A 26,657-nucleotide genomic window follows, 5' to 3' on the forward strand; every position below is an offset into this window, starting at 1 on the left:
TTTCTGCTTTGATCTTTGTTATTTCTCTTATTTGTTTTGGGGTTAGTTTGCTGTCCTTCCCTAATTTCTCCAGGACAGCAGTTAAAGCCTCAATTGTTACTCACTATTGTATTATTGTTTTTTGCCTTTTTTTTTTTTTTTTTTTTGACATGGGCAGGCACCTGGAGTCAAACCCTGGTCTCTGGCACTGCAGGCAAGAATTCTGCCACTGAGCCACCACGGACCACCCTCGTTATTGTTTTTTAGTATAGGCATTTAGGACAATAAAGTTCCCTTTCAGCACTGCCTTTACCACATCCCATAAGCTATGATATGTTGTATTCTCATTATAATTCATCTCCAGATATTTACCAATTTCTCTAACAATTTCTTCTTTGACCTGCCGATGATTATTTAAGAGTGTGTTGTTTAATCTCCCTATGTCTGTGAAGTTCTAGTTCTTTTTTGAATATTAATTTCCAGCTTCATTCCACTGTGGTCAGAGAAATTACTTTGGATAATTTTTATTTTATTAAGTTTATAAAGACTTATTTTGTGCCCCAGCATATGATCTATGCTGGAGAATGTTCCATGTGCACTAGAAAAGAATGTATATCTTGCTGTTTGGGGGTGTAATGGCCTATAAATGTCAATTAGGTCTGATTCATTTATCACATTGTTTAGGTCCTCAATTTCCCTTTTGATCCTCTATCTGGTTGTTCTATCTATAGTGGCAAGTGGTGTACTGAACTCTCCCACTATTGCTGTTGAAACATCTATAGCTCCCTTCAATTTTGCCAGTGTTTGCTTTCTGTGCTTTGGAGCTCCTTGATTAGAAATATAAACATTTATGATTATTATTTTCTCATGATAAGTTCCTTTTATTAATATGTAGTGCCCTTCTTTGTCTCTTATGACATTTTTACATTTCCAGTCTATTTTATCTGATATTAGTATAGCTACTCCTGCTTTGTTTTGGTTACAACTTGCATAGAACATCTTTTTCCATCCTTTCACTTTCAATCTATTTGTGTCCTTGAGTCTAAGATGCATCTCTTGTAAACAACATTTAGATGGATTATATTTTTTAATCCATTCTGACAATCTGTATCTTTTAATGGGTAAGTTTAGTCCAGTTATTATTGTAAAAGCAGTTTTTAAACCTGCTGTCTTATCCTTTAGTTTTTATTCATCAGATATATATTCTTTTTCCTCTCTTTTTATCCTTTAAATCAACCTTACTGGTACTCTTCTTTGCCCTCCTCCAGATCACACTCTCCTATATATTTTTTTCCAGCTGACAGGACACCCTTTAATATTTCTTGTAGAGCAGATCTCTTGTTGACTAATTCTCTCAGTCTTGGTTTATCTTTGAAGATTTTAATTTCTCCCTCAATTTCGAAGGGCAGCTTGGCTGGATAAAGAATTCCTAGGAGGCTGGAAGCCTTTCTAGTTCAGCACCATAAATACATCAGACCGCTGCCTTCTTGCATCCACAATGCATGTGGAGTAGCCCAAACATTTTTCTAGGACTGCTTTCAGGACTTTCTGCTTCTCTTCAACCTTCGACAGCTTGATTACTATGTGTCTTGGAGTCAGTGTTTTCGGGTTTATTCTAGTTGGGGTTTGTTGAGCTGCTTTGATTTGCATATTTATGTATTTTATAAAGATTAGAAAGTTTTCCCTGATTATATCTTCAACTAAATTTCACAACCTTTTAGTCTTCTCTTCTCCTTCTGGGACACCAATGATTCTTATATTTGTGCAAGTTCTCTTGTCCATCATTTCCCTAAGATCTACTTCCATTTTTTTCCATCTTTCTTGACATTTTTTCTTTTGTGTGCTTTAGTTCAATTATTCTGTTAGCTCACTTATTCTTCCTTTTGCTTCTTCAAATCTGCTGTTGCATGTCTCTAGTCTATTTCTAATTTGATCTACTGTATCTTTCATCTCTGTGAGATCTGCCATTTTTCTTTTTAATTTTATAAATTATTCTTTATATTCTTCTAGTATCTTCCTGATATCCTTTATTTCTTTATAAATATCCTTGAGTAGTTATTCCATCTCCTGTGTCCCCTCTGGTATTTTGGCTGGTCACTGGCCTATTTCTGTAAACAACAGAAATGCTTTGTGATTTTCTGCTGTGTTCAGGTTATCTTAATAAGGTTATTTTGCAAGTTGGTTTCCTTCACTCATCTAAAGTTTTGTATTTACTTGGTTTTGTGCTGAAGGTTCCCTTTTGCACTTGGTTTGTCAGTAACTTCCTGACAAACCAAGGGCCAGATCTCTTGTAGGGGGTAAAATTCTACTTGAGGGTCTATTAAAAGCTAGGCAGGGGTGCACAGGTAGTTCAGTGGCAGAACGCCTGCCTGCCGAGTGGAAGACCTGAGCTTAATTCCTGGACCATGCACCCCCCAAAAAATAAATAAATAAAATACAAAACACACCTCAGCAATAGTGGTCCCCAAAATCAGAAGGAGACACCCCAAGATATATTGGGAATGAATCCAGACTGGTGCCCATAGAAGAGAGAGTAAATTTAAAAATTTTAAGTAAAATAAAAAAATATATAAATTTATATATTTTTTAAATCTAGGCAGATAGGGAAATTGCTAGATTGCACCTACCATTTGTTCCCAGAAGATGGCGATATCAAGGCACCTCCACCCCTCCCTGACTGCAGCAGCTGGCTGGGTAGATGGGGACTCTGCTAGCAGAGGGCAGTGGCAGGACAGGAGACCCAATCGCAGCACCTGGTGGTTCAGCTGATTGCAGCACCAGGTGGATCCGCCATTTACCACGCCTGATGGGACAGCTATTCATGGCACTGGGCCAGACACCTGATCCCAGCACCTGAGGGTGTGGCTTTTCATGGTAGGCAGCCAGGCACACCTCTGGGCTCCCCTTAGGCACTGCCAGCTGCAGACTGTGCGGGGAAGTTTCCCCAGCCAGCAACTAGGCAGGCTGAGCAGAACCATCAGTTTCCTTGGCTCTGCACTTCTCCCCATGCTGCTGCTGCCTACCCCCAGTGGGGGTCACAGCCAATCAACCCACTCTTCTCTCCCCATCCTGACCTCCCTCTCTCCTCCCTATGAAGCATTGAAGACCCTCTTTGATCACTCACCCTCACCTCCAGAACAGCAGTCCTCGTGACTTTTTCCCCATTCCCTATCTTGTTCTATGGAGCAGGGGTGAATCCAAGCTACCCTACTCTGCCATTTTCCAACATTCTCTTTGATCTCATCCCGAGTATTAATCAGTAACCGACATGATGATTTTTGAGCTCATTCTCTACTAACTTGTAGCTCCTTGGGGAAGGAAGTTCACGTCATTCACTGCTACATCCAAGCACCTAAAGAGTGCCTGGCATGTGACCGACTTTCAAGACATTTTGCACCACTTTGACCTTGTCCTGTGAATCCACAGCAAGTTGAAGATACCTAAGCCAAACTAAGTGATGAATCTGGGAAAACAGCAAGTCAATTCACAAAATGAAAATTCTCTTTTAATAACTGTGCATACAAATGAAAATCAACAGTCACTGAGTCCCTCACACTTTCATGTAATCACAAAATTATCCCACTCATCTTTATAGCTATCAGTGAAAGATTGGTTCTACTACTGCGTCAAGCTGCGCAAAATTATTTAAGTTTAAATATGCCATCTTTATTACTCCAGTGTCCTAATGTGCTAAGACAGATTGTAATAATGGAATCTCAACTGTATCCCAAAGGATCAGAAAAAAAAAGACATTGAATACATTCCATAAGATTGATATATTTATGGAAAAATAGTTAAATTTCATAGAAACTCTCCTCCACTCTTGACCATTCTTCCTCCTCATCTATTAACAATTTTTCTGCTTTTTCCGGAAACTTCAGTATAAGATGTTAGCCAAATTACCCAAAATGGACTTTTTTCAGAGAGGAAATATTAAGAAGAAAAATTACCATAAGAGGTAGATATAGCAAGACCTATGAATGCAACACCATCGAAATTATTTTCAGAACACTAATGCTGTGCCTGTTACTACAAATTCTGCTGAACAAAAGAACCTTGCATTCCTGCGGTATTTTTCACATTTCAAAGACTTTTCATAAGTACCATCTCAATGGAATTCACCACTATACTCCAGAGTAGGTTTGCTAATGCTCATCTCTAACAGGTGAAAAACCTGGGTATAAAGAATGATTTACCTAATGTCATCTCGCTAATACTACTATTAGATTAGTGTTAGGATTAGAATGTAGTCTTCTTATTCCTAATCCTGTGTACCGCTCCTTCTCTCCACACTCCCCATAGGCTCTGTTTTACAGAATGCTAGTGGATAAGCCAGGAATGAGAGTCATATGTTCAATCATGGTCTAAACAAAGTTAAACAGTCTTAGAGCTTTTAACACATATCCTAAATCTCAAGAAGGGGATGGAAAATAGAGCAGGCACCAGACAGGTAACAAAAGAGAGCATGGCAGACCTGAGGAGGACTGGTGGCCAGGAAGGCGTGGGCTCTGACCACATAGATAGAAAGCCTGATGTGGCCAGGTCTTTCTAGAGAAGCTACAGATCTAGGACTTAATTTCAAATACCCAGGTTTATGCATATCGACTCAATTTAAAAAAAGAAGAAGAAAACACCGTACATTAGCAAAACCTGTTTTTAGGCTAGATCAGACTGGTCCTGTTTGGGGAACTCAGTATACAGTATTTCCACAGAACCATCATTTATTGAGAATATATTACTTTCGTAGAACTCTGCAGAGCACTGTAGGAAATGTCGCACCAGACAGCAAGCATCGTGCCCTCCCAGACAACTGTGATGTGAGTTGCTTGGGACAGAACACTAAGCATGAATTATTTCAGGGTTTACTTGTGAAATTGAAATTAGCACCCAACTTTAACTGTTAAGGTTCACACATCTCTCTATTCTGATAACTGCCACCCTTGGAAATCAGTTGTGAAAATGAGGTGACCACATTTCTAACCAGTAACTGAAGACGTAGTTACAATAAGCTTTGGTTTATCTGTTTTGACAAAATCAATACTTTAATTGAATCTTTGAAAAACAAATACTATTGGAATTGATTAGATATGAAAAAGACCCTTCACCCTTCCAAAACAATTTAAAATATCAAAGTGGCTTGGGGACATCTTACAAGTCTAGAATTTCAGTTGACACTATTGACAGACACTCTCCATGTCATTGTATTTGCAAAATAACTTTTCTAATGAGTCTTTAATAAAATAGAAAGGCTTTTCCCTACTCCTTTCTTTTCTTACCTTTTTTTCACTCATATCTACCCTACCTCATTCTAATAATTACTTTAGAGAGCCTGCCGCGCACAGACGTAGCAGACATGCCATAAATGAACTGGTTCACATGGCAACTGGTTTCTTTCCTTAATATCTACTTGGTCCATACTCACCACACCATCTGGTGTAGATGGCACCAGAAATCACACACAGCAAATGTGGTTTTCCAGCTTCTCTGAACTGCTGAAATATCCATCCTGGACTCAGGGAAAACCCTTAATGCACCATATTTCCAGAGTCACAGATAAGGAACCAGATCTACTTGTAATGGTGAGATTAGACTTCTATGTGCCCATGCACCCCCATGATTTGAAACCCTCAGAGGACCCTAGAAATGTAACATCTGGAGTTACAATCTTAAACACAAAAATATAAGTATGCATGCTTCTATGTGAAGCCCTTCAAAGTCCCAAATTGAATTTGCTGATTGTAAGTCCTCTTCCTCTCTTCTCAACATGGTGATAAAGATAGAAGTTCATTTCCTTTCTCCCCAACAACTACTCTTTGATGGAGACAGCATTCATCAAGTCTAAAGAGATTATACCATTCTAAGGCTTTCATATCTTAGAGCGAACTCTGTGATGACAGGCAAGAGTAAGCCAGTTTTAAGATAAAAAGTTAGGAGTAAATCACCGAAGAGGTTGACTACATACATGTCAGTGCTAAAGAGTCACTCTATCCCATGTCCCTGGGACATGTTGAGATGCCCGGTGAAGCTGACACAGACACAAATGCCCCTGGAGCCTAAAAAGGAGTCTGTCGTGGTGATAAGTGGACACTGTCTTCTGCAGTCACAACCAAGTCCCAGAGGACCACTGGATCTTAGTCCATGACGTAGAGATTGTCTTCAATAGTGTAGATATTGTCTTCTGCTTGGACACGGTTTTCAGCTGCACTTTGTAGAGCTCCGATTTGAGGGCCAGTCAATGAAACCATACTGTGGAAAGAGTTGCCAAAGGATGAAAAGAGTAAGGGAAAGAACAGACCACTTCTAAAGTTTGAGCAGAGCTTTTGTTTACGATCATGTAAGATTGGGTATTTGTAATTCCCAGAGCTTCATTCACAAAGACTATGAAATGAAAAGCACCATCTGGAGTTGTGGAAATTATAACAATGAGTGTTAAGTTGCAGAAAATTTGTTTAGTAAACAGAGAGACAACCTAATCAGTATTCAAAACCTCAGATTGGATCTCCTTCAGGAGACTCAAATAACAGAATACCAGAATGGAAAATCTTGAAAAACAGATATCAGATGTCAAAGTGAAGTACCTAATCACAATGCACATTTCCAAAGGTGGCTGACAATTGATTTGGCTGGTGTTTTTTCAACTGTGGAGTGTGACCCTTAAGAGAGGATTATTAAATCTATTTAGTGATCCATGTCCAGCATTTAAGAGAAACAAAATAGAATAGAAAAATATTAGAACATGTTGGATGTAGTAAAATCACATTGTTTCACATAAGCGTGTATTGTATCATGGCGTCAATTATCTTTCTTACTATCTTTCCTGGTCAAACTTTGGAAGCCATGGGTTCCATGACTTTTCTAACACACCCATATACATGCACACATGCACATGCTCACCTTCACCCATGTGGATAAAAAGTTCACGCATTAGGATTAAGGGAAGAAGTTGGTGGGGGGAGGGTGGAGAAGGAAGATTATTTTTTGTGAATCTGCCTCTTATCTCAAGCTTTGAGTGTAGTGCTTTGGTGAGTTGAGAGAGATATTATTTTTTAAATCTTTGGCTCAAAGAGCTTATTCTATATCTCCTGCAGTTAGGGGTAGTACCCATGGAGTGAAGCTTGAGTTTCATAGAAATTGGTGGAAAGAGCGGAAGCACAAGTCATGGAACAAAAACACCTTAACTCTAAACCAAGTGTGGAGTTTTGATGTAGCTGGTGCTTTGTGGTTTGTTTATAGTGACTGTCCCCATCAACTAAAACCTTCCAGAAAAAAATGTACAATCCATAGTCTTCATCTAGCCACTGAGGACATCAAGCCCCCACAGAATATATTTAAGGGGGCAGGAGAAACAAAAATAAAGTTTCTCTGTGGTTTTTAGATGGATCAGTCATAACTTGTGGGAAAAACAGCCTCGGTGTCAATGAGCTCAAGATGAGTCAGCATGATGTAACTGCCAAAACGATAATGTCATAAGTAAATACCCATAATGTTAAGTGGCTGTTTGGGGGGTTGTTTGGTTTGGCTTTTTTTAATATTCTCCAGCATTTTCTAACAATAAATATTTTCCCTGATAATTAGTTGATAAAAAGTGAACCTGTTAGAAGAGATAAGTTAGCAGTGCAAAGATAGAAATCAAGCAACTGAAAGGATGCTGTGTTCTATACTTTTCTGCCTATATGGAATATATTATTTTCCCATTTTCAGAAGTAGTTAGTCAAAAATATTTATAAGCATAGGTTGTGGATTTTAGAAGACTTGACGGTGAGTCCCCTACCTGTTCTGTGTTGTCACCTTGGTGTTACTTAACATTTCTGAAACTGTTTTCAAATCTGTGAAATCGGAAAATAATAGTACCTATCTCACAGGCTTATTTCCATGAAAAGCATGCATGCAATAGTAAAAGTCAACATTAACTGAGCCCTTACAATGTGCTGGGCACTATTCAAAGCATAGTCCTGTAATTAACGAGGACATGTGTGCAAACATCCAAAGAAGAAGAACTAGGAATAATGGATGGTAGCCATAGGATGGCTTTTGAATCAATATAAGAAAGTCCTTGCTTAAAGACATAGCTGAACCAAATAAACCAGGTTAATGGCATTGGAACTAGTGGTCTCCAGTCATCATAGATATTAAGGCAATGACTACATGGCATGGATGCAGTAATAGGGATTTAAGTTTTAATTGGGCAGTAGAGTGGACTGAAAGGTCTTCTCAAAGACTGTAATTAAAATGCTTAAGAGACCAGACAACTAATGTAAGGAAATGGGCTGAGTATGAAGCTGTAGGAAATGATGAGCAAGTGGAGAACCAACCTCAGGGCTTTTGCACTTCCTCCTTCTTCTTCAACCTGGAATAGCCTTCCTCAGGGTTATTGTGAGGTGCCTTCTGTTCCCTCAAGGCTCACTCGAACAGCCCATTACCCTGCTCTATGTACCTCTTGGTATGTATCTGGAAAGACTCTGTTGATTTGCTTAAATGTTTTCTATCTGTTTTGTTCAGCTCTCTGGAGTATATTAGTTATTCAATTAACAAGGTATTAGATGAATGAAAGAACAAACCAAACAAGTCACTCAAACATTTCACTCCAAAAGCAAAATGCACCATTTAATTTTCTTGCCCTAAGAGGCTAGTATTGAGATGCTCTTTCTGTGGCAGTTTTAGCACAATTTCAGGGAAATACAGAAAGCTAAAACTAACACTTGGAGGTATAGACAATAATAGAGGTGCTCATTAAAATAGATTTTCAGGGTCCAGAATATAACATAGGAAGTTAAAAAGAAAAAGAGGAGAGGGACAGAGAGAAAGTTATCTTTATTTTTACTAGAACAGGAACATCAAAAGGTATTGATACACATCCTTCCAAACTTACCTCAATTGCTGTAGCTTATTTCTCACGTAAAAATGCCCTAAATTGGGAAGGAGTTGAAGAGAAGTTTAAACATGTCAGCAAAAAATTATGTCATATTTTGTTTCAAGCAGTAGGATTTCTGCTATTACATTAACATGCACACAAAAATCTGCGGAACCCAGAGCATGAAATAATTAAGTTTAGAACTGAGAAATATTTTTTTAAAAAGAAGGGGGGGGAGTGATACTTTCTTCAAAACATCAGTCAACCCTGGTAATCCCTGTTTGAACTGAGCCCCTGATTATAAAGTTATCTCATCTTCATTGTTGATTTGTTATATATAGCCACACATCCTTTGGATACAATTGTTAATAATTGAATTTCATTTTTTAAAATGAAAATTAAAATCTAGGAGTTTTCAGATGAACTGATGGAGAACAGAAACCAGAATTGTCCCAGGCAAAGTAAGACATAGCACCATACACGGGGTCAGCCCTATTATAAAATGCCTTTACCAAACTTCATACTCCTAGTCGCCACTCCTCTTACAAGGGAACTAAAAGGCTGTTTTTGTTAGGGAGGGGGAGTAGATTTGATATATTTTATCCAATTTCCAAATAATGATTTTGACTATCCAAGCTCTACCTCAATTTTACCAAAGGAACTCTTCATTTTCTAACTCTCTTCTGCCTACACAGATGAAAGAAATGGACGGGTCATGGTTTCTGTTACGGTGTCTTTCCTAATGCTTCCTGCATGCGGAAGGAATGACTAATTTAGGAAGGAGTGACTGTGCTTCCTTCAAGGGGCAGCAAATGATCATAAAAAACACACACGTACAGCTGCTGGGGACAGGGTGAAACCCTGAAAGGCTGTTTTAAACCGCTCTGTTCTAGTTCTGGCTACACAGTCCATTTCCTTTCCCAGGGTCTCACTCGCCTCTTGTAAATGAGCAGGTGTAAAACTCTGGATGATAAGGCTCCACAGGGGCGAAAATTGGTTCTTAGGGTAGAGGGTGAGGATGGGAGAGAAAAAAAATCTTATAAATTGCAGTGACTTGCAATTCTCCAGATCTCAACCCTATGCAACAAGATCTATTTTAGTATTTAATTTCTCTCTGTAGGGGGCCAATAAGGGAAGGAAGAAAGGGAGGGAAAGAAAAGAGAAGAGAAAAAAAGGTAAAGAAACACTGATGTCAAGCGTAAACTGCACTAGAACGTAAACTCCAGGACATACCCAGTGTCCTGAGGAGTGCATGGCACGCAGTTGAATGAATGGCTCCCAACTAATCCAATATCAAAATCTAGGTCCCACCTCTAAAAATGCTGATTCAGGGCTGGGGTGGGGCTCAGGAATCCCTGGATATTATTTGCCTTATCCCTCTTACTCCACACCAGATGACTCTAACTGTAGCCATTGGATTAGTTTTGATACTTTCCCATTCTAAAATAGTTATCTATGTATCGATATCCCTCCCTCACCTTTAACTATATTTACAGAGATTCATGGCAAAGGGATTTTTTTTGCAAGTATAATAATAACCACAGCTTCCATAGCTGTGTACTCACAGCTATGCCACCCGCCATTCTGCATGCCCCACAGTAAATGCCCCATTTAACCCCCACATCCACCCGTGGCATAGCACAGCCCATGTATTTTATAAAGAGGATCCTGGCGCAAGGGAAGTGATATGAAATCAAAATCACATGCCGGAGCTATTGAACCCTAGCAGTTTGTAGCCGGAGCCTGTGCTCTATTCCATCAGGTACAATCCCGAAGTGACTTACTCTTGATAAACATGACAACCAAAAGACTGAGGAGCACGGCGGCAAAAATACCAACACCGATGCTGATTTCCTTAGCGGAGCTCATCCCAGGCGCTTGTGCCAGAGACATTCCCTAAGGAGACATCAGCAGATAGAAAAGGCAGCTTGTTAGAGTCACAGAGACAAAACATTTCCCACCCTAACTCCCCCAGACACATTACCATTTTCGGCCCTTTGGACTAACCAAATCCTGCCCTCCTGAGTGTATGGCATTAACCTGTGATCGGGGCTATTTCTGGAACCTGAGGGATAAGCCCACATAATGTGAGGTTGTAACCATATGGTGAACTTCTAAGACAGTTTGAAGTTCAGAACAGTTTTGGGGAAGATGGAAATGTTTTCTCCCTTGCTCGGGATGATATTTACACAGGTGGACACATTTGTTAAAACTCAAACTGCACATTAAAATGCATGTGTTTTACTATATGTAAACAATACCTCAAAAAGGTAAAAAAGGTCTTAGAAAGTAAAAGAGAAAATCAACAAGCTATTTCCACAAATACTTCCTCATGTATTCAAAACGAAAACCATCACTTTTTGCTCATATATAAATTGACTTGATGTTATCTGAATGCACCCATTTATTGAATCTGGTTAGTTTTTTAGAAAGTAATTCAAGATTTTGGTTTAAGTGTATATAAGTAAACTTGAAAATAACTGTTTCCAGAAATAGCCCTGATCACAAGTTAATGCCATGCACTCAGGAGGGCAGGATTTGGTTAGCCTCTTGGCACAGGTCGTAAGGGATCACCAGCTCCCAGAACGAGCCTGAGATGAGCCAGGTTAGTTTAGCTGTAATCCTAAAGACATCCCATAGAGTAAGTATTTTAAAGAAAGGAAGTAGAGCCTCAGAGAGGAAAGGATCATGACTGTTTCTGGGTAAAATCTTGATCTCTGGAATCAGAATGCCAGTTTGGCTACTTAGTGGCAAGACGACAAGTTATTAAACTTCTCAACCTTTGTTTCGGTTACTGTAAAATGCAGATTAAATAGGGTCCTTGAGAAAGGTACTTTCAGATACTTCCTAATAAACACCATGGAACGTGGAGGAGGGTGATGTGGCATCTGATAGAGATGTGCCTAAGAGAGGAATGGCCAGTCTGTGTCTGGGTGGGAAAAGCCACATTGTTACTACTAACCTTTGGGTGGTAAAGTGGTCAGACAGAGCATGGGATTTCAGGAAGCAGGCTTTGCTTTCATTTTACTTTTTAATAAATATTACACAAATGCTGAATGTTTATCTTAGAAAATGCTAAGTATAAAGGAAAACTAAAATCAATCAAAATCCTAAAATCTAGGAACATCCACTATCACCCATTCTAGGGTTTTTTGTTTTTAACCGAAACAACTATTATATGTATGTATCCTCTAGTATAAGCACTATATAGGACACGTTGCTTTTTTCACTTACTCTGTTGTGATTGTAATCTCATGTCAGTAAGTGCACTGTAGTAATTGCATTCTTCTTTTTTATCTTTCTTTTTTTTTTTTTTTTTGGTGTGGGCAGGCACTGGGAATTGAACCTGGGTCTCCGGCATGGCAGGCAAGAACTCTGCCTGCTGAGCCACCGTGGTCCACCCAGTAATTGCATTCTTAATGGCAATACGTGAACAGACTTAACTGACTAAATAATTAACCCCTTACTATTGAACATTTAGACTGCTTGTAAATTTTTCATGATTAAGATTAGTAGGGGTGATTTTTTCTTCATACATCTTCATGTAATGCTTCAGTTCTCTTCTTAAGATAGAGCCCAGGAAGTTGATGTGGGTCAAAGAATGTACAGCCTGTCTTCAAGATCATAGCAGAAATCTCAGCATCTTAAGGACCAAGACACAAAAAACCCATATCTTCTCTACTGCCTATCTTGAACTTGTTCCTAAGTTGCTTCTAACCTGCTGCTAAACATGCCTCTTCTGTACATAACTGAGGTCAAGAACAACCTCATCAGGGCAGGCCACGGTGGCTCAGCAGGCAAGAATGCTCACCTGCCAAGCCAGAGGACCCGGGTTTAATTCCCGGTGCCTGCCCATGTAAAGAAGATTAAAAAAAAGAACAACCTCATCGTTCAGAGCAACTTTTTTTTTCCTTCCAGGCTAAATCTGATCATATAACAATACTATAAACACAGCATTCATTTATATAGTGTCACTTCTGATATGTAGTCGATATGTACAAATTCAGCCTGCATCCATCTGATCAATCAGTGTCCCTGCCAGACTGGTTGGTGGCCAGTATAGGTTGTGAAAATTTTCTAGATGTCTACTAAAATATGCAACATAAGACCATTTGGCCCTACACTAAATAGCTCCAGCTTGCCTGAACTTTGGGACTTTAAAATTTTTCTCTTCCAATGGCCATGTTGTCATTTCTTGCCACTTGCTCTCAGAATGACTGTTCTCATAAGCTCAGCCTCTTTTTTTTGCTTGTTTGTTTGTTTTTGCTTCTAAGAGTTGCCTGCACATAGTAACAGGAAGGTTGTTTCCTTCAGGAGAGTCAAAGGAGAAAGACATATTGATACATTTTCCCAAATTATTTGCAAAAGTGACTGTAAGGCATCATGAGACTGGGGCCCCTTAGATGTTCTCAAGCTCACTGTGTAAAAAAATACAAGCATTTCTTACAGAATTACAGAGTTGTAGAAGATACCAATAAGTCATCACAGAGGAGATATACAGAAAAATGTAATGGTGGCCTCAAAATTACTATATAAGATAGTAGGTGGGTTGTAAAAAGATATTATGGGACACATCCTTAAGCTGTGATAGCAAGCACATTTTCTTTTTACATTATATGTTTCTTTATGATGGATTCCCAGTTGTCCCGTCAATTTAAAACACGCTGTTTTCCTAATGATTCATTAAAGTCCGCCTCGGTATGTAATGTCAATCCACTCTCCTTGAATTACTTCATGATTTATTTTTTTTAAGCTCATTGTTTATTTCTGATTTTTGGCCAAGTGAATATCTATGTAGTTTATGGGTGCATAGAGTAAAATATAACTCATCAGACATGTCTTATAACTCGATCCACCCAAATGAATTTTATAATCAAAACATCCATATTTAAGAGTAAAATTCTTTCTTTCTTTCCTTCCCTCCTTCCTTCCTTCTTTTTTAACAAGAAAGAGTCAATCTGTGGGCTACCTTTGCACAAGGAGTCTCTACACGTAGCTAGCTTCCAGGACAACATACACAAGTGAGTCTGGCTAAGAAAACAGGAAGGAATATGCTTACAGTTTGATTTTTATGCCAAAGGCCATCTGAAGATTGTGTCACAGTGCCATTCCCATCTGCTCAACAGAAGGAAAAGTAATTAGAATTACAAAAAAATACTGAATTTTCACTACAGACGCTAAATATATTCACATTGCCTTTTCTTGACGAATAAATAGTTGAAAATTTAATATGGTCAAATGTTGTAGGCATTTTAAGAGTCATGCCACATTATTAATATTTGCTAATTTAACCTATAAGATAGTGACTCTTAAGCTTTTTGTCATGGACCTCTTTAAAAATGGACCCCTTTTAACTTTTATGGAAAAAAATGCGTACATACAAAACTTTTTCCTATAATATTAGGAGAGTCACAGATCTCCATAAGCCCATTCTAGGGATTCAGGTTAAAAATGCCACTTAAAGGTAATCAATATTTTCATACCAGCTAAAAAGCTGTCATTATCAGCCCAGAAGTGATATGGGCATCCAAAGATCAAAACAACCCCATTCAGAATGGGCATTACATTGGTTTTAGATTCAGAATATCAGTAAAATGTATTAAGATAACTAAAACAGATGGCATATAACCCCTTCATTATATGCAAATGTACCTAGACTTTGATTCCGAAGTCTTTTCCAAAATACCTATTATATCAACCACAAAGGCCAATACATTTTATACCATCTAACACTCTAATCTAAAAGGATATTGTGTCTTTAAACTTGTAAAAGTTCAAATTTGCAAAGTGTTTTATAATTCTGTAATACAGAACACAATCCGTTGCCTTCCTAGACAAGGGCTCACAAACAGAATTCTTCTTACTGAGTGTATACCATATACTAAGTACTTTATGTCCTCACTACAATGCTTTCCTTAATCTCATTTTGTAGATGAGAAAACTGAGACCTGGAGTGTTATACAAGTTTCCACCTGTAGTGAATGACAACTCTGTGCTTATAACCACCATACACATTGCACTTTCACCAAATGAAATTATTATAGGTCTACAAAATTCTCCAGCTATGGACAAAGCCATAAAACCTCAACACAGATGAAACTGGAATAACCATATCCTTATGTTTACATTTTACTTATTCTGGGATTACTTCCCAGAGAGCCAGAGGCAAGATCTAAATTGTTTTGGTGAACTTGTATTGTGAGTTTAAGTAATTCATTCTCATATAAGATTGAGCAATGCAGGAAAAATAACATGGACTTGAGTCAGGTAAAATGCTAGTTCAGTGCTGACAATGTCCCTTAGCAACTGAACCTGGGTTCATGACTTTGCTCCTCAAGGTCTTTTGAATACATAAAATGTAACTTTTCTAGCTGGATTAAACTACCAGCTATTTAATTCCTTTAGCTACCTCGTATGCATAATAAGGATAATAGAATGCAACTCATAATGTTGTTATAATTCCATTAGGTAAAGCACTTAGCATGTTGAATAATAATATAAGCTATTATTATTTATTATGATATATGTATAGAACATGGTGGGGGGCATGAGACGGGAGCAGCATGCATTGTACTTTCCAAACACCATGCCCTTTAAACATTGCAAACACCCTATTAAATATTTTTAATGACTTGTCCAAGGGCATACAGCTAGTACCTTGTGTTCGAATCTGGAGCTGTCTGACTCAGAAGCAGAGCTATAAGGCTCCCTGGTCGGCAACACTGGCGTTGAGGATAAAGGCCTGCCTTAAATGAATTAAATGAGATAACACATGACAGGTTTCTGGAATGTACATCTGTCAAAGGTGGGTGGCAGGCCATATGATGACTAAAATCCCTTCCAGACCTAACATTCTTTGCCTCTCTAATGCTTCAGCCAACTGAGGATTGACACAGGCGCAATGAGGACTTGGCCCAGGACCCTCAGATCCAGCGCCAAGATGGCAGCCATCACAGAAGTCCTGGGGACACAGCTGCTCCAATGTCTGTTCCACTCTGGAAAACGCTACCTTGACCAGGTTTTAGTGACATGATATTTCAGAGAATGATTCCCCACTCCTACTCTCTTCCTCATCAGACACTAAAAGTGTGGAGCATAGCTGCTTCCACTGCTGTTACCTTGTGTTTTCATCTATTTTCATTTTGGCTTTGTGCCCTGAAACAGTTCTCACCAAGGATTCCACTTTTAAAACTAAATGTCACAATTATCTAATCCCATGTGAATGGGTCCCTCTCTGATTCTCACTGCAGGTCCATTTTAAATTAACCAGCTTCCAGGAATGATTGGCAAAAACTAGTCCATGCGTGCGTGGACCTCCTACAGATTGGCAAATCCTGAGGACAATGAGTCATACAACGAAGTGTCCTACAAGGTTTGACCTTGTTTGGAGGCAGTATAGGCACAAGGATATATAAGAAAGCTCTTTCCGGAGATGCATCAAAGGGGTTCGGCACTTGGCACTCCTAAAATGTACCACTATGGGTAACAAAGAGGTCTGGCTGCGAAAGATAAAAGGAATTGGCATCACCTTTCTTCACCAGGAGGAAAGAGAGGTGAATTCTAAAGAATAGAAATTATGTAGGACCTGCCCAGACCTGGGAAGAGTGGAGAAGATTGATTGAAGGGAAACTGCAAGATCTCAGCAGGGTCTGCAATTTGGTGTTAGTGTTGGAGGCCTCAAGCCTTTCCAAAAATGCCCACGTACAAACTTGGAAAGACAGCAGGGAGCCTTCTCGTGTGTACAGGGGTCCAGGGCTTGGACAAAGTACATGACATGGATGTTCAGTGTGGTTCAGGGACCAGAGGGCTGGATTTAACAAAAGGCATTGATCCAAAGGAGGGAGCCCAGTAACAGATATGGAATCATGATGCTTGATTTGATTTAGAAAAATGAAGTAATAAGCATGTGGATATCCCCAAATTATACTAATTACCTGCACCAGTCAAATATATGGATTCTAGAAGGTCTAGGTAACAGTAGTCATGGTTTTTGTCAGCATCATCTATCGGTCACACAATTGTAACTATGTCTGAAGTCCTTCATCTCATTTAACCCTCACAAGCACTCTAAAAGATCAGTGATATAAGCTCCATTTACAAATGATGAAACAGATTCAGAGAGAGAAGTAAGTTTGTTCAAATTACAGAGCTGATTTAAGTAGGCCCAGTTGGCACTCAGATTAGATCTATCTTATTCCAGAGTATGTACTCTCAACTACATATCCATGGTTAGCAAATAACGACTGTCCCAGGTGTTCATGAAAGAAAATGCCATTACCTGATGGGTCACAGTGGAATGGTGAGCTGGTGGGTTGTGTCCTTCCTGTTTCCTGGGTTCTTGCTGGCTGCTTTGGGATAGGTGAAGTAGCTAATGGAATGAACAGAATGAAAGAACTGTGTTCTATTTGTAGAGAAAAATTCCCATCCCCAACAATAATATAAAACAAAAATGGTCAGGGCCTATCGTTCACTTTCCACAGGGCCTTTGCTCAGTCTTCTTCTGAAGGCGGCCCCTCACCTACTAACTCTAGTCCTTTCAACTCCCTCTCGGAAATTTATTCAAAGATGGCCTTGAGACTTTGCACTGCTGTGTAACTATTTCATTATCATGATAATGATCCGGATAGTATATCAGCATGTGGTATTATTTCACATTTTCTATATTCTTAGGTTCCCCCTAAAGCTAGTAGAATCTATAACAACATTATCGTATGTAGGACATCAATTAAGTTTTTATTTTTTTCATACAAGTGACATTTTACTTTCAGGGAACAGAACTTTGAAGTTTGCACTGCCCTTCTCCCTCCACGACAATACCAATCTGGATTCCCTTGCTTTGTTCAGGAGAGGGGTACATATCTCTCTCCAGGGAGATGGGTATATTGACCAACACAAAGTAGATATGCTCTTGAATTTCTAGATGTCTCTTCAAGTGGACAGTATTTCCGAACTGCCTGGGTAATGAGTCACAACAGTCAGCAACATTCCTAGTACAGCCTGACCCTGGGTGCCTCTGCAGTCCAGGGTCTGTTGTAGGGCTGATTTCCAGTGTTATCTCTAATTCATCACCCATCTCCCACCACAAGACTCCCAAGAAGAACTCTCAATACAGGATTATTTTTCCCTTTCTTTCTTGAAATCACTCTTTGTTTCCCTATCAGACGATTCACCTTCCTGATCTACAAAGTTGATCACTTGCCTCTTTATAAGATCTTTACGATTCCCCTCTCTTACAGAACCACAGAATTTTAGAGCAAGTTAGTTGTAAGTGCCTGAACAAGAATTCCCAAACTCGAGCTATCCTTACTACACTTCTCATGGATCTTTCTCTGGTTTCCCTTCCCCACCACGGTCTCAATGATCTCACATTTCTACATCTTTTCTCACGTTCTGAGCTGCTTCGCCGCTATCCTCTATTACTCAAAACTGTAACAGGATGTGGCTCTCTTTAAGAGCAAAGAACAAGATGACACAAGAGAGTCAGGTGGTCAGAGTTTTTACTCAGTGTAGATCTATGCAAAAGACCCCTTGAACTTAACTGCTTTGCCAAGTTTGATCTCTCTACATATCTCTCCTTTCTGCCCTGCCCCTAATATTATATCTAACTATTCCTTGAGTGTTTTAGGAAGCTAGCATGTTGTAGTGGCCTTCAGCACAGAGACGGGATGGATATAAAGATAACTGTCAGTCCCTGCATTAGGTCTCCTCCACTTTTCTCCATCCATAGTGCAAAATTCAGTTCTAAACTCAAACTCTGTGAGAAACTATCATTAGTAGGCTAAGGCTCCATTAATACCAGCCCCCAGGAGGTCACACGGATATATAAACCAGCACTTTTCTTCTGTACCTCTGCTTTAAACCAAGCGCAGTGACTTATTTGTATTCTCCAAACTGAGTCCACTAATCCACCTTAGCTGACATAAACTAAGCATTAAGAAGCTAAATCAATATTGAGACAGTCAACAGACTCTTCACTGCATTCAACTGCCTGGAAAAAACAACCTGGTTTTCTTAGAGACTTTGGCTCTAAAATCCCAATTATAACTTAAAGCCTTCTCTTCCAAACTCAGCTCAGAGCCCCATCTTTCAGATCCCTCCGGCTAAATATACACATGGTTCCATAGGAGCTAAGGGAAATCAATGTACTCCGTCATATTTTTATGGCTAAGAGTTTACGACAGCTCTGTCACTCCTCAAAATCCAGAGCCACCTCAAGAGGTCAAAGGGTTTAGGGGGCTTTAAGAATCTCCAAGAAAGGTTATCTTTCTAATCTCAGAAAGTGGCAGGCTTGAACCTAAACTTATTCTCAGAATGGCAAGCTGCTGCTCTGTTAATCACAAATCTGGACTCTTATATATAACGAATTTGAAGCATCAACCATGTGGCCTGAATTGAAAAATGAACATGTACATTCTAAATCCCTGAAGCCCTTAAATCCATGTCTCCTTTTTCATGAATACAAGTGACGTCTTTTGCAAGTTCTATGCTACATCAATAAATTAAAGGATGCTAGAAGCAAAATTGTGTAAGTCACTAACTGCCCCCAAAAGACAGGGTAGTTGCGTAAAAAGCCTTTTTCAGTGAGGCTGTCAGATGAGGACAGATTCATCCAAATATAAAGTTCAGTTCCCATGAAAGGAGGAACAATTTAATGAAAAAGCACAGGACCCAAATTCAAAAGTAATGGAGATTGAATCATGGCTCGAACAGTTTCTATCTGTTCAGCTTTGAACAAGCAACTTGTACACTGTGTCTCAGTTCCCACAACTATAAAACAGGGTGGAATTGCATGTACAATGCATAGAGTTACCATAAGAATTAATATAATATTTTTAAAACACTTAGCAGGGTGCCTGCCACATAGGAAACACATGGTAAATGTTATATTTACTGAAATCTCTTCCTCAAATGGAGGGTCCTACTTCAGAATGGACTAAATGATTTCCATGCAGAGGTCCTTGTGGGGACAGAATCTAATTAGCCTGACCCTCATTCTCTGGCATTCCCTATTTTTCCTCATAAGTGTGTGCCCAGTTGGGCCAGAGACACAACAACCTCATTAGGAGCAGTAGGTTGGGGTCTGGTCTTCTTTGATTAATGATGGTTCCCTTTGAGAATCTGATGAAAGAACTTCACCCTGAAAATGTTTCTACATACAAAGGACTGCATATAACTTAGGAGCAGTGGAATCACAGACCCCATGAGGCATCCTTGGAACTCAGATGGGAAACCTTACTCTAGATTGAACCCAAATACTTCTGCCTCTAATCAATGCTCTGGGAGGTTGATATCCTTTCGTGAGTGCTCAGAAACAGGTCTGTTTTACCTGGTTTGTGGTTCTGTGTGGATACTGGCATTGGAGGAGTAGAGGTAGGGATCCCAAGTGATGTTGGAATGCTGGTGTCCATGGCTGGAGTTAGAAATTAATGTGAAAGCGAGGATTAATCAAGCAACCAGAAACCAGAATCTCACGCTGGAACTGTACACTAACAAAACCAATGAGAGACTCTCCCTAAGGAGAATCGAGCATCTACCTCCTGAACCCAGAGTTCTTGTCATTGGTCAACTAGAATTTGTGATGGGGGGGCTTAAAGATGAGATCACAAAAAGGAAGCAGCTGCATTGAAATATATTTAGGGAGGTTCGAGATAAGAAATGATACCTCGTATTTGCACAGAAGCACTTTGAAGAGACCAGCCATGCATAGCGGATTGATGCATCTTCATAAACATCTCTGCAAGGTGGGGAAGGTGTTCAGACCTGGAGGACCAGCTGTTTTCTGTACTCCTCTCAGTAATAAAGGACTAAGTCATTGGTGCCTGGACCCAGTACGGTTACCAAATGCAATAAGGAGGGTACAGTTCCGTCCGTTCTGCAGGCACCCACGCAAGGGACTTGCATCTTAACTGAATGCTGATTTGGAAATCACTAGACTTTTGTTTTAATTGGCATCACTAGCCTCTGCTAGATCACACGTGATAGCCAGCACAGAGTGGATTTATACATTTTATTGGAGTGTGGGCCTAGAACATCTATGTTTCCTTCCTACCCAAGAGAAAATTTACAAAAGGTAATAACTTGGAATCCTTCCAACGTCCAAAGTGGTAGAGGAATCTAAACAACCTCAAAGGTCTCAGGGGTCTCCAGAGAAAGAGGCAAAACTAGAATTTAGCACAAAAACAGTGCCTGGCATAAAAGGGGAGTTAATGAAGGAATGAATCTAGAATAATGTGGGGGTTTTTTTTCCTCACTATGTACATTTTTTTCCCCAAGAAGTTTTCTTAAGTCCCAACCCTGCTAATTATAAAATAAACCTCAGATCTCTTGAATAGGAGGCAAATGGTTTGAAAACTCTCCTTTCTGAGGAATATGATTTAATATGGAATCTAGCTACTTTTTGCCTTGAGGGAGAAAAACAATATTTTTCCACAGTTATTCTTGAATGCCTATTATGTACAAAGCATTAGTCAAAAGCTAAGATCAGCAAAGGACTGCAAAGCCCCTTTTCTAAAAAGCACCAGACAATAAATATTTTAAGCTTTGGGCATCCTGTGCTCTCAGTGGTAGCTACTCTGTCATAATAGTGTGAAAGAGAGCCAAAGACAATATGTAAATGAGTGGTTGTGGCTATGTTCCAATAAAACTTTATTTTACAAACAGGTGGCTGGGACTGTGCGACAGTGGCTCAGTGGCAGAGTTCTTGCCTGCCATGCTGGAGACCCTGGTTTGATTCCCAGTGCCTGCCCATGCAAAACAAAAACAAAAAACAAACAATAAAACAGATGTCTGGCCTGATCTGACCCCAGGCTATAGTTCGATGATGCTGGTCTAACAGTAGTCAGAGACTTTTAAGAAAAGTACAATCCTGCCCCCTCCCTCCACAGTTTAAAATCTGATTTGGAGAAAAAAGTGCAAGCACACAAAACTTCTAGTCAAAGGATCATAACGATGAGGAGGAAACTCAATTAGCTCACGAACTTTTCTGCCTCACCAGTAAATCTTTTCCTCAGGAAGAAAGCTCTTCCTTTACTCTTGAGAAACTGCAAGAGTAAAAAAAAAAAAAAAAGCTGAGGAGAACAATCTCTGACATCAGAGGGTTAGAAAGAAACCTCTTCTGATGAAAACTGCACGAAAACTTAAGCAAGACTTGGTTATCTGGGGAAAAGACTGAGTCACTTTGGCTCAATTATATACCCACCTCCAAGCTGATCCAAAAGTGGTTTTATAAATATCTACCTCTCAAAGGATTTCTAAGCATAATATTAAAAACTCCTGCTAATTGCCTTAAGCCATTACAAAAAAAATTCGCCAGGTCAATAATAATATAATTTTATAACTCCAAGAAAGTTGTCATCATAGTGCTATTAGCTCTTTGTTCTCCACTGACTGCCTCTTGCGTTTAGCATACAGTGAGTGCCCCCTTCTTCTTTTGGCTGCTTCCCTAAATCATCTTCTACACCTAGTTTTCCCAGAGTCAGCTATTTCCCCTTCAGCACTGATCTCATCTGGTCTGACTTTATAAGGGAACAAGCCAAAACCAAAAGCTGGAAGATTTAAAAATAAAGTCCCAGGGAGTCTTTTATTCTTCATTGGAGAGAGAGAGAGCGAGAGAGGGAGAGAGAGAGCACGCTACATTTTCTATTATATTCTCTTCATGAATGTTTGCACTTTTCCTCCATGCTTTTAAAATGTTAAGAAAGGACATATTTACATTTTCTAAGACATAATCTCAGAAAAGAGGGAAGTTCTTTATGGTAAATCAATCCAGCTTGAGTAAAAGATTCGCTATGTTTCACCATGGAAGAGTGAGTGCCTTTGATGGGCCAACCCATGGGCTTGAAGTGCTGCTTTAGGAGGGTTCATTGTCTGCGAATATCCTGTAGCCAGCCCTGTGACCTGGAACCAAGGCTGCTCTCAACACTTCACCCACACAAATAAAAGTTATTCTAATCTTCCGATAACAAGAATTATTAGAAAACAAGATTGGAGGGTCTCCCCTTGCCCTACTACAGAGAAAAAGAGCATCACTGCCAAACAGAAAAGACTGTACCTCACTTAACCTGCAAGAAATGCTCAAAGGAAGACTCAAACTCACCTGGTTTAATCTCCAATGATAGTGTGATTTTCTTGTCATTGAACCAACCCCTGTATTCAATGCGGCAACAATACAGACCCCCATCTGCCTCAGCTGCGTTCTCTATGGTCAAAGACACATTGCCTTCCAGGAGGTTCCCCTTTAGCTTATACCGCCTGTGCTTCTCAAAGGTGGCATGGGATCCATTCGTCCAGATGAGCGCATCTGAGCACTGGTTGGGAGGACATGCTCCTCGGCCCCAGCACATGGTCAGAAGATCTCCATTGACCACTGGGTAGGTGCAGGGCAGCGTGACAGCCTGACCCTCCACTCTGCTCACTCGTGGATAAGAAACAACAGCACCTGCAAATAAAGAGAAGAGAAACTGAGGGCTTCATAGTTTTAAAATGTGTTTTGACTTTCTCACTTTTTCTGTGTACGGCTCATTTGGCTCATAATCATATGATTGTATCGCTTACATTTTAAAAAGGGAAAATTAGAAGCACTTTTCTGTGTTAGCCACACTCTTCATCAGCATTATTTTTAATGGTTCTGTTTGTGCAGAAATCAGTTTATTGTACTGTAAGATATTCAGGTTGTTTTCCATTTTTACCATTACAAGTAACGTCATAAAGTTTTTCTGCAGGAAACTTCTTCTGTATTTAGGATTGTTTCCTAATAGGATAGATTTCTAAGAGAGATATGACCAGGATAAAGGACAGGAATGTTTTCAATCCTTTGATGAATACTGCTTTCCAAACGGTTTGAGCCAAAGACACTTAAGTAATACATGAGAGTGTATTTCACCGATTTTTTTGGTGGGGAGAGTCAGGTATCTGCTTGTTGTTGTTGACTTTTAAATAGGTAATACATGCACATGGTTTTTTAAACTCTTTGGTACTCTTCTTATTTTTAATAAAAGTCTCCCTCTTGCTCTAGTCTCCCAGAGACTAACAGATAGATAGATAGACAGACAGAGATATATAGATATATCAATTGAAATACATTTAAAATAATAGGTTGTCATTCCTGCCAATCCTAAAGAACAGCTAGGGTAATATATAAGATTCTACAAAGGTTCCATGCACTAGGGTAATTTTCCAGAAACCTACAACCTCCAGATGGGTCCCTGGACCAGATAAGTCCTGAAACCTAGCCCAGCCTCTCCAGAACATGAGCTAGTTCCATCTCCCTACCCCATATTATTGACAGCCGCTTTCAACATGAAAAAGTTAGAATGGCTACAGTCCAAACACCCCTAAAGAGTAGGACAGAAAGAACAAAGATGATGGTGGAGTTATACAGGGAAGATAGGGTTTAACAAACGAGTACGATTGCTGAATCATTAAATTGATATTTCTTTTGGTCTCCAGTATCTTAGAGCAGCTAGAGGTGAAACTTAAAATTGTGGAATTGTAACCCATACCAAACTCCGTGATCTGTTGTACAACCAATTGTTGTGCTTTACTTTGAAATTTATTGCTTTTTTGTATGTATGTTATTTTTCACAAAATAGGAAAACAAAAGTCGATAGTAGATGATAAAACAAATATTTATTCCTTCTAGCCTCCTATGTTCTGGAACAGCTAAAAAGAAAAATCTGAGAGGATGGTATGGTAGCCCAGACAAACTCTGGGATTTGCCCTGTAACTACTTGTTGAAGAGTGCTTTGAAAACTGTTGCTTTTTCCTTTCTTTGCTTTGTATTTATGTTATATTACACAATAAAAAAGTTTAAAAAACAAAATAATAAGTTGTACGTATACATATGTTACTAGAATAAAAATTGTAAGAAAGCATAGGATTGTAAAAACAAACAGTGAACTCTATTGTAAACACTGGACTATATTAATAGAACAATTATAAAAACATTCTCTCATGAATTACAATGAATGTACCACACTAATGCAAGGTGTTCATAATAGGTGGAATATGGGAACTCTGTATTTTATGCATGATTTTTTCTTTAACCCACAACTTCTCCAATTAAAAGTTTTTTTAAAGACCAGTGGATTTAAATTGTTTAAATACAATTAAAAGCTATTGCAAATGAAACACCCCCTTTACAGCCACTGCTCCCATCCCCAAAATGTGGCACTAATGTTTTGTTTAAAGTGTTGCTGACTTGGAGGCAGAGGTCTAGTAAACAATTCAGAATTAATTCTTAGAAAGTGGGTTTCTAATACCTCCAGGAGGGGCTGAGGCTTTTCATGGGCTTTAGGATGGGTTGAAAAGAATCCAGGCTGGTGACAGTCCAGCAACTGAGCAAGGCCTGCTTAGCAGAAGGAATAATCAGGGAAAAGGATAATAGTATACCAAGTACTAAACTGTGCTACTAAAACAAAAAATTAGAAAAATTATCCCCTGGGCTAATGGCATAAAAACTCTATGTTGTCCAATGCAAAATGGCCCTTAAAAGAAATCTAAGATTCAATAGTTAATCATATTTAGTACTGGGATGTGAATTTGGGAAATTTGCCAGGAAATAAAATGCTCAGTGTTACAGAAGATAAAATTATATCCTTCACTGGGATTTTTACAGTATTTAATTTTGCCTAATGCCGTGTTTTCTGATGATAAATGTAATACACACTAATCCTAAAAATTAAAATATTCTAGAAATATATAATGAAGAAAAATGAACTGTCTCCCCTTATCCCAGTCTCCAGAGATTACGAGTTTTTAAAATGTCCATTCTTTAGGGTTCCCCCCATCTCACAGAATTATTTGAATTAAAATATTTATTTTTAAAAGAAATAATTGCACGTGGTTAAAAACAAAACAAAACCTAACCTTAAAAGGCCCAAAAAAGTACAGCAAGACTATTCTCCCTTCTTCCCTTCACCCCGATTTCCTCTCCCCACTACTCCCCACCTGGGGTAACCACTTTTACCATTTCTTGCATATGCTTGAGAAGTAATCTATGCACACACAACTTTCTGCCCACCCTTTTTTTAAAACATAAATGGCAGCATATGACATGCTGTAATGTATCTTGCCTTCTTCACTTCACCCTGGGTTTTGTAACTCATAACATTACAAATTACTTAAGCAATTTCTTTGGAGCAAGCTTTGCTCACTAATTAACCCATCATCATCCAACAAACCTCAAGAAACATCTTCCCTCCCTCACGCCCCACACCCAGCATACATCCCCATCCTCGGGACTTTCAACTCCCCCGAGCCCACCTCCTCACTTACTTGTCAGAAACACTATGAGGCTTGAGATGGCTGCCTGAGCATGCATCACGGTATCAGTCTGAAGAAAAGTGAGCAGACAGACCAGCTGGTACCAGACCGTATCGGAGCCAGTCTTAATTTTCAGATTTGAACTTCTCCTTTTACGCTTACAAAGCAAAGTCACATGAACCTGCTGAGGATGTCAGAAGAGCACGCACAGGGCTTCAGGGCTCCGTTGGCTCCTGGTGGCCGAGAGCTCTAATTCCAACAGTGGGAGAGAGCAGCCCCAAGAAACAGTCCCTTCTATCCCAGTTCCTTCCCCACACACAGCATCCAACCCAGCTCCCGGTTCTGACACAGGAAAGAGGGAAACAAACAGGAAGAAGACTGGAGACAAAGACTAGCCGTGTGGCTCAGTGGCCAAACAACAGAGAAAAGACCAGCCTTCTCATGGCAGAGATGCACTTCCTCTTGGCCTCGAGCATGTGAACCAACTGGCCTTTGGTGGGCAGCGGGTTCTTCCCGCCCCTGGCCAGAAAGTTTAATACCAGCCTCAACCAGTCATTCTGCAAAG

The 26,657-nt window shown here is 39.5% G+C and overlaps 1 protein-coding gene across 2 annotated transcripts; it reads right to left on the reverse strand.

Annotated features, from left to right (window-relative positions):
* Positions 1–3,458: 3,458 nt before the first annotated feature.
* Positions 3,459–26,657, reverse strand: HAVCR1 (hepatitis A virus cellular receptor 1). Of its 2 annotated transcripts, XM_077137517.1 has the most exons (8): positions 26,105–26,657; positions 22,926–23,267; positions 20,157–20,240; positions 17,109–17,198; positions 13,890–13,945; positions 10,615–10,726; positions 8,849–8,885; positions 3,459–6,225 (listed from the first exon to the last, which is right to left on the reverse strand). In XM_077137517.1, exons 1-8 carry the CDS (start codon positions 26,148–26,150, stop codon positions 6,111–6,113), a joined length of 882 nt encoding a protein of 293 aa, XP_076993632.1. In that variant the 5' UTR covers positions 26,151–26,657; the 3' UTR covers positions 3,459–6,110. The 2 variants fall into 2 exon arrangements, with proteins under 2 accessions (XP_076993632.1, XP_076993633.1); XM_077137518.1 differs by lacking the exon at positions 20,157–20,240.

This window comes from Tamandua tetradactyla, chromosome 20, assembly GCF_023851605.1.
Source record: "Tamandua tetradactyla isolate mTamTet1 chromosome 20, mTamTet1.pri, whole genome shotgun sequence".
In the NCBI taxonomy this organism is placed as follows: domain Eukaryota; kingdom Metazoa; phylum Chordata; class Mammalia; order Pilosa; family Myrmecophagidae; genus Tamandua; species Tamandua tetradactyla.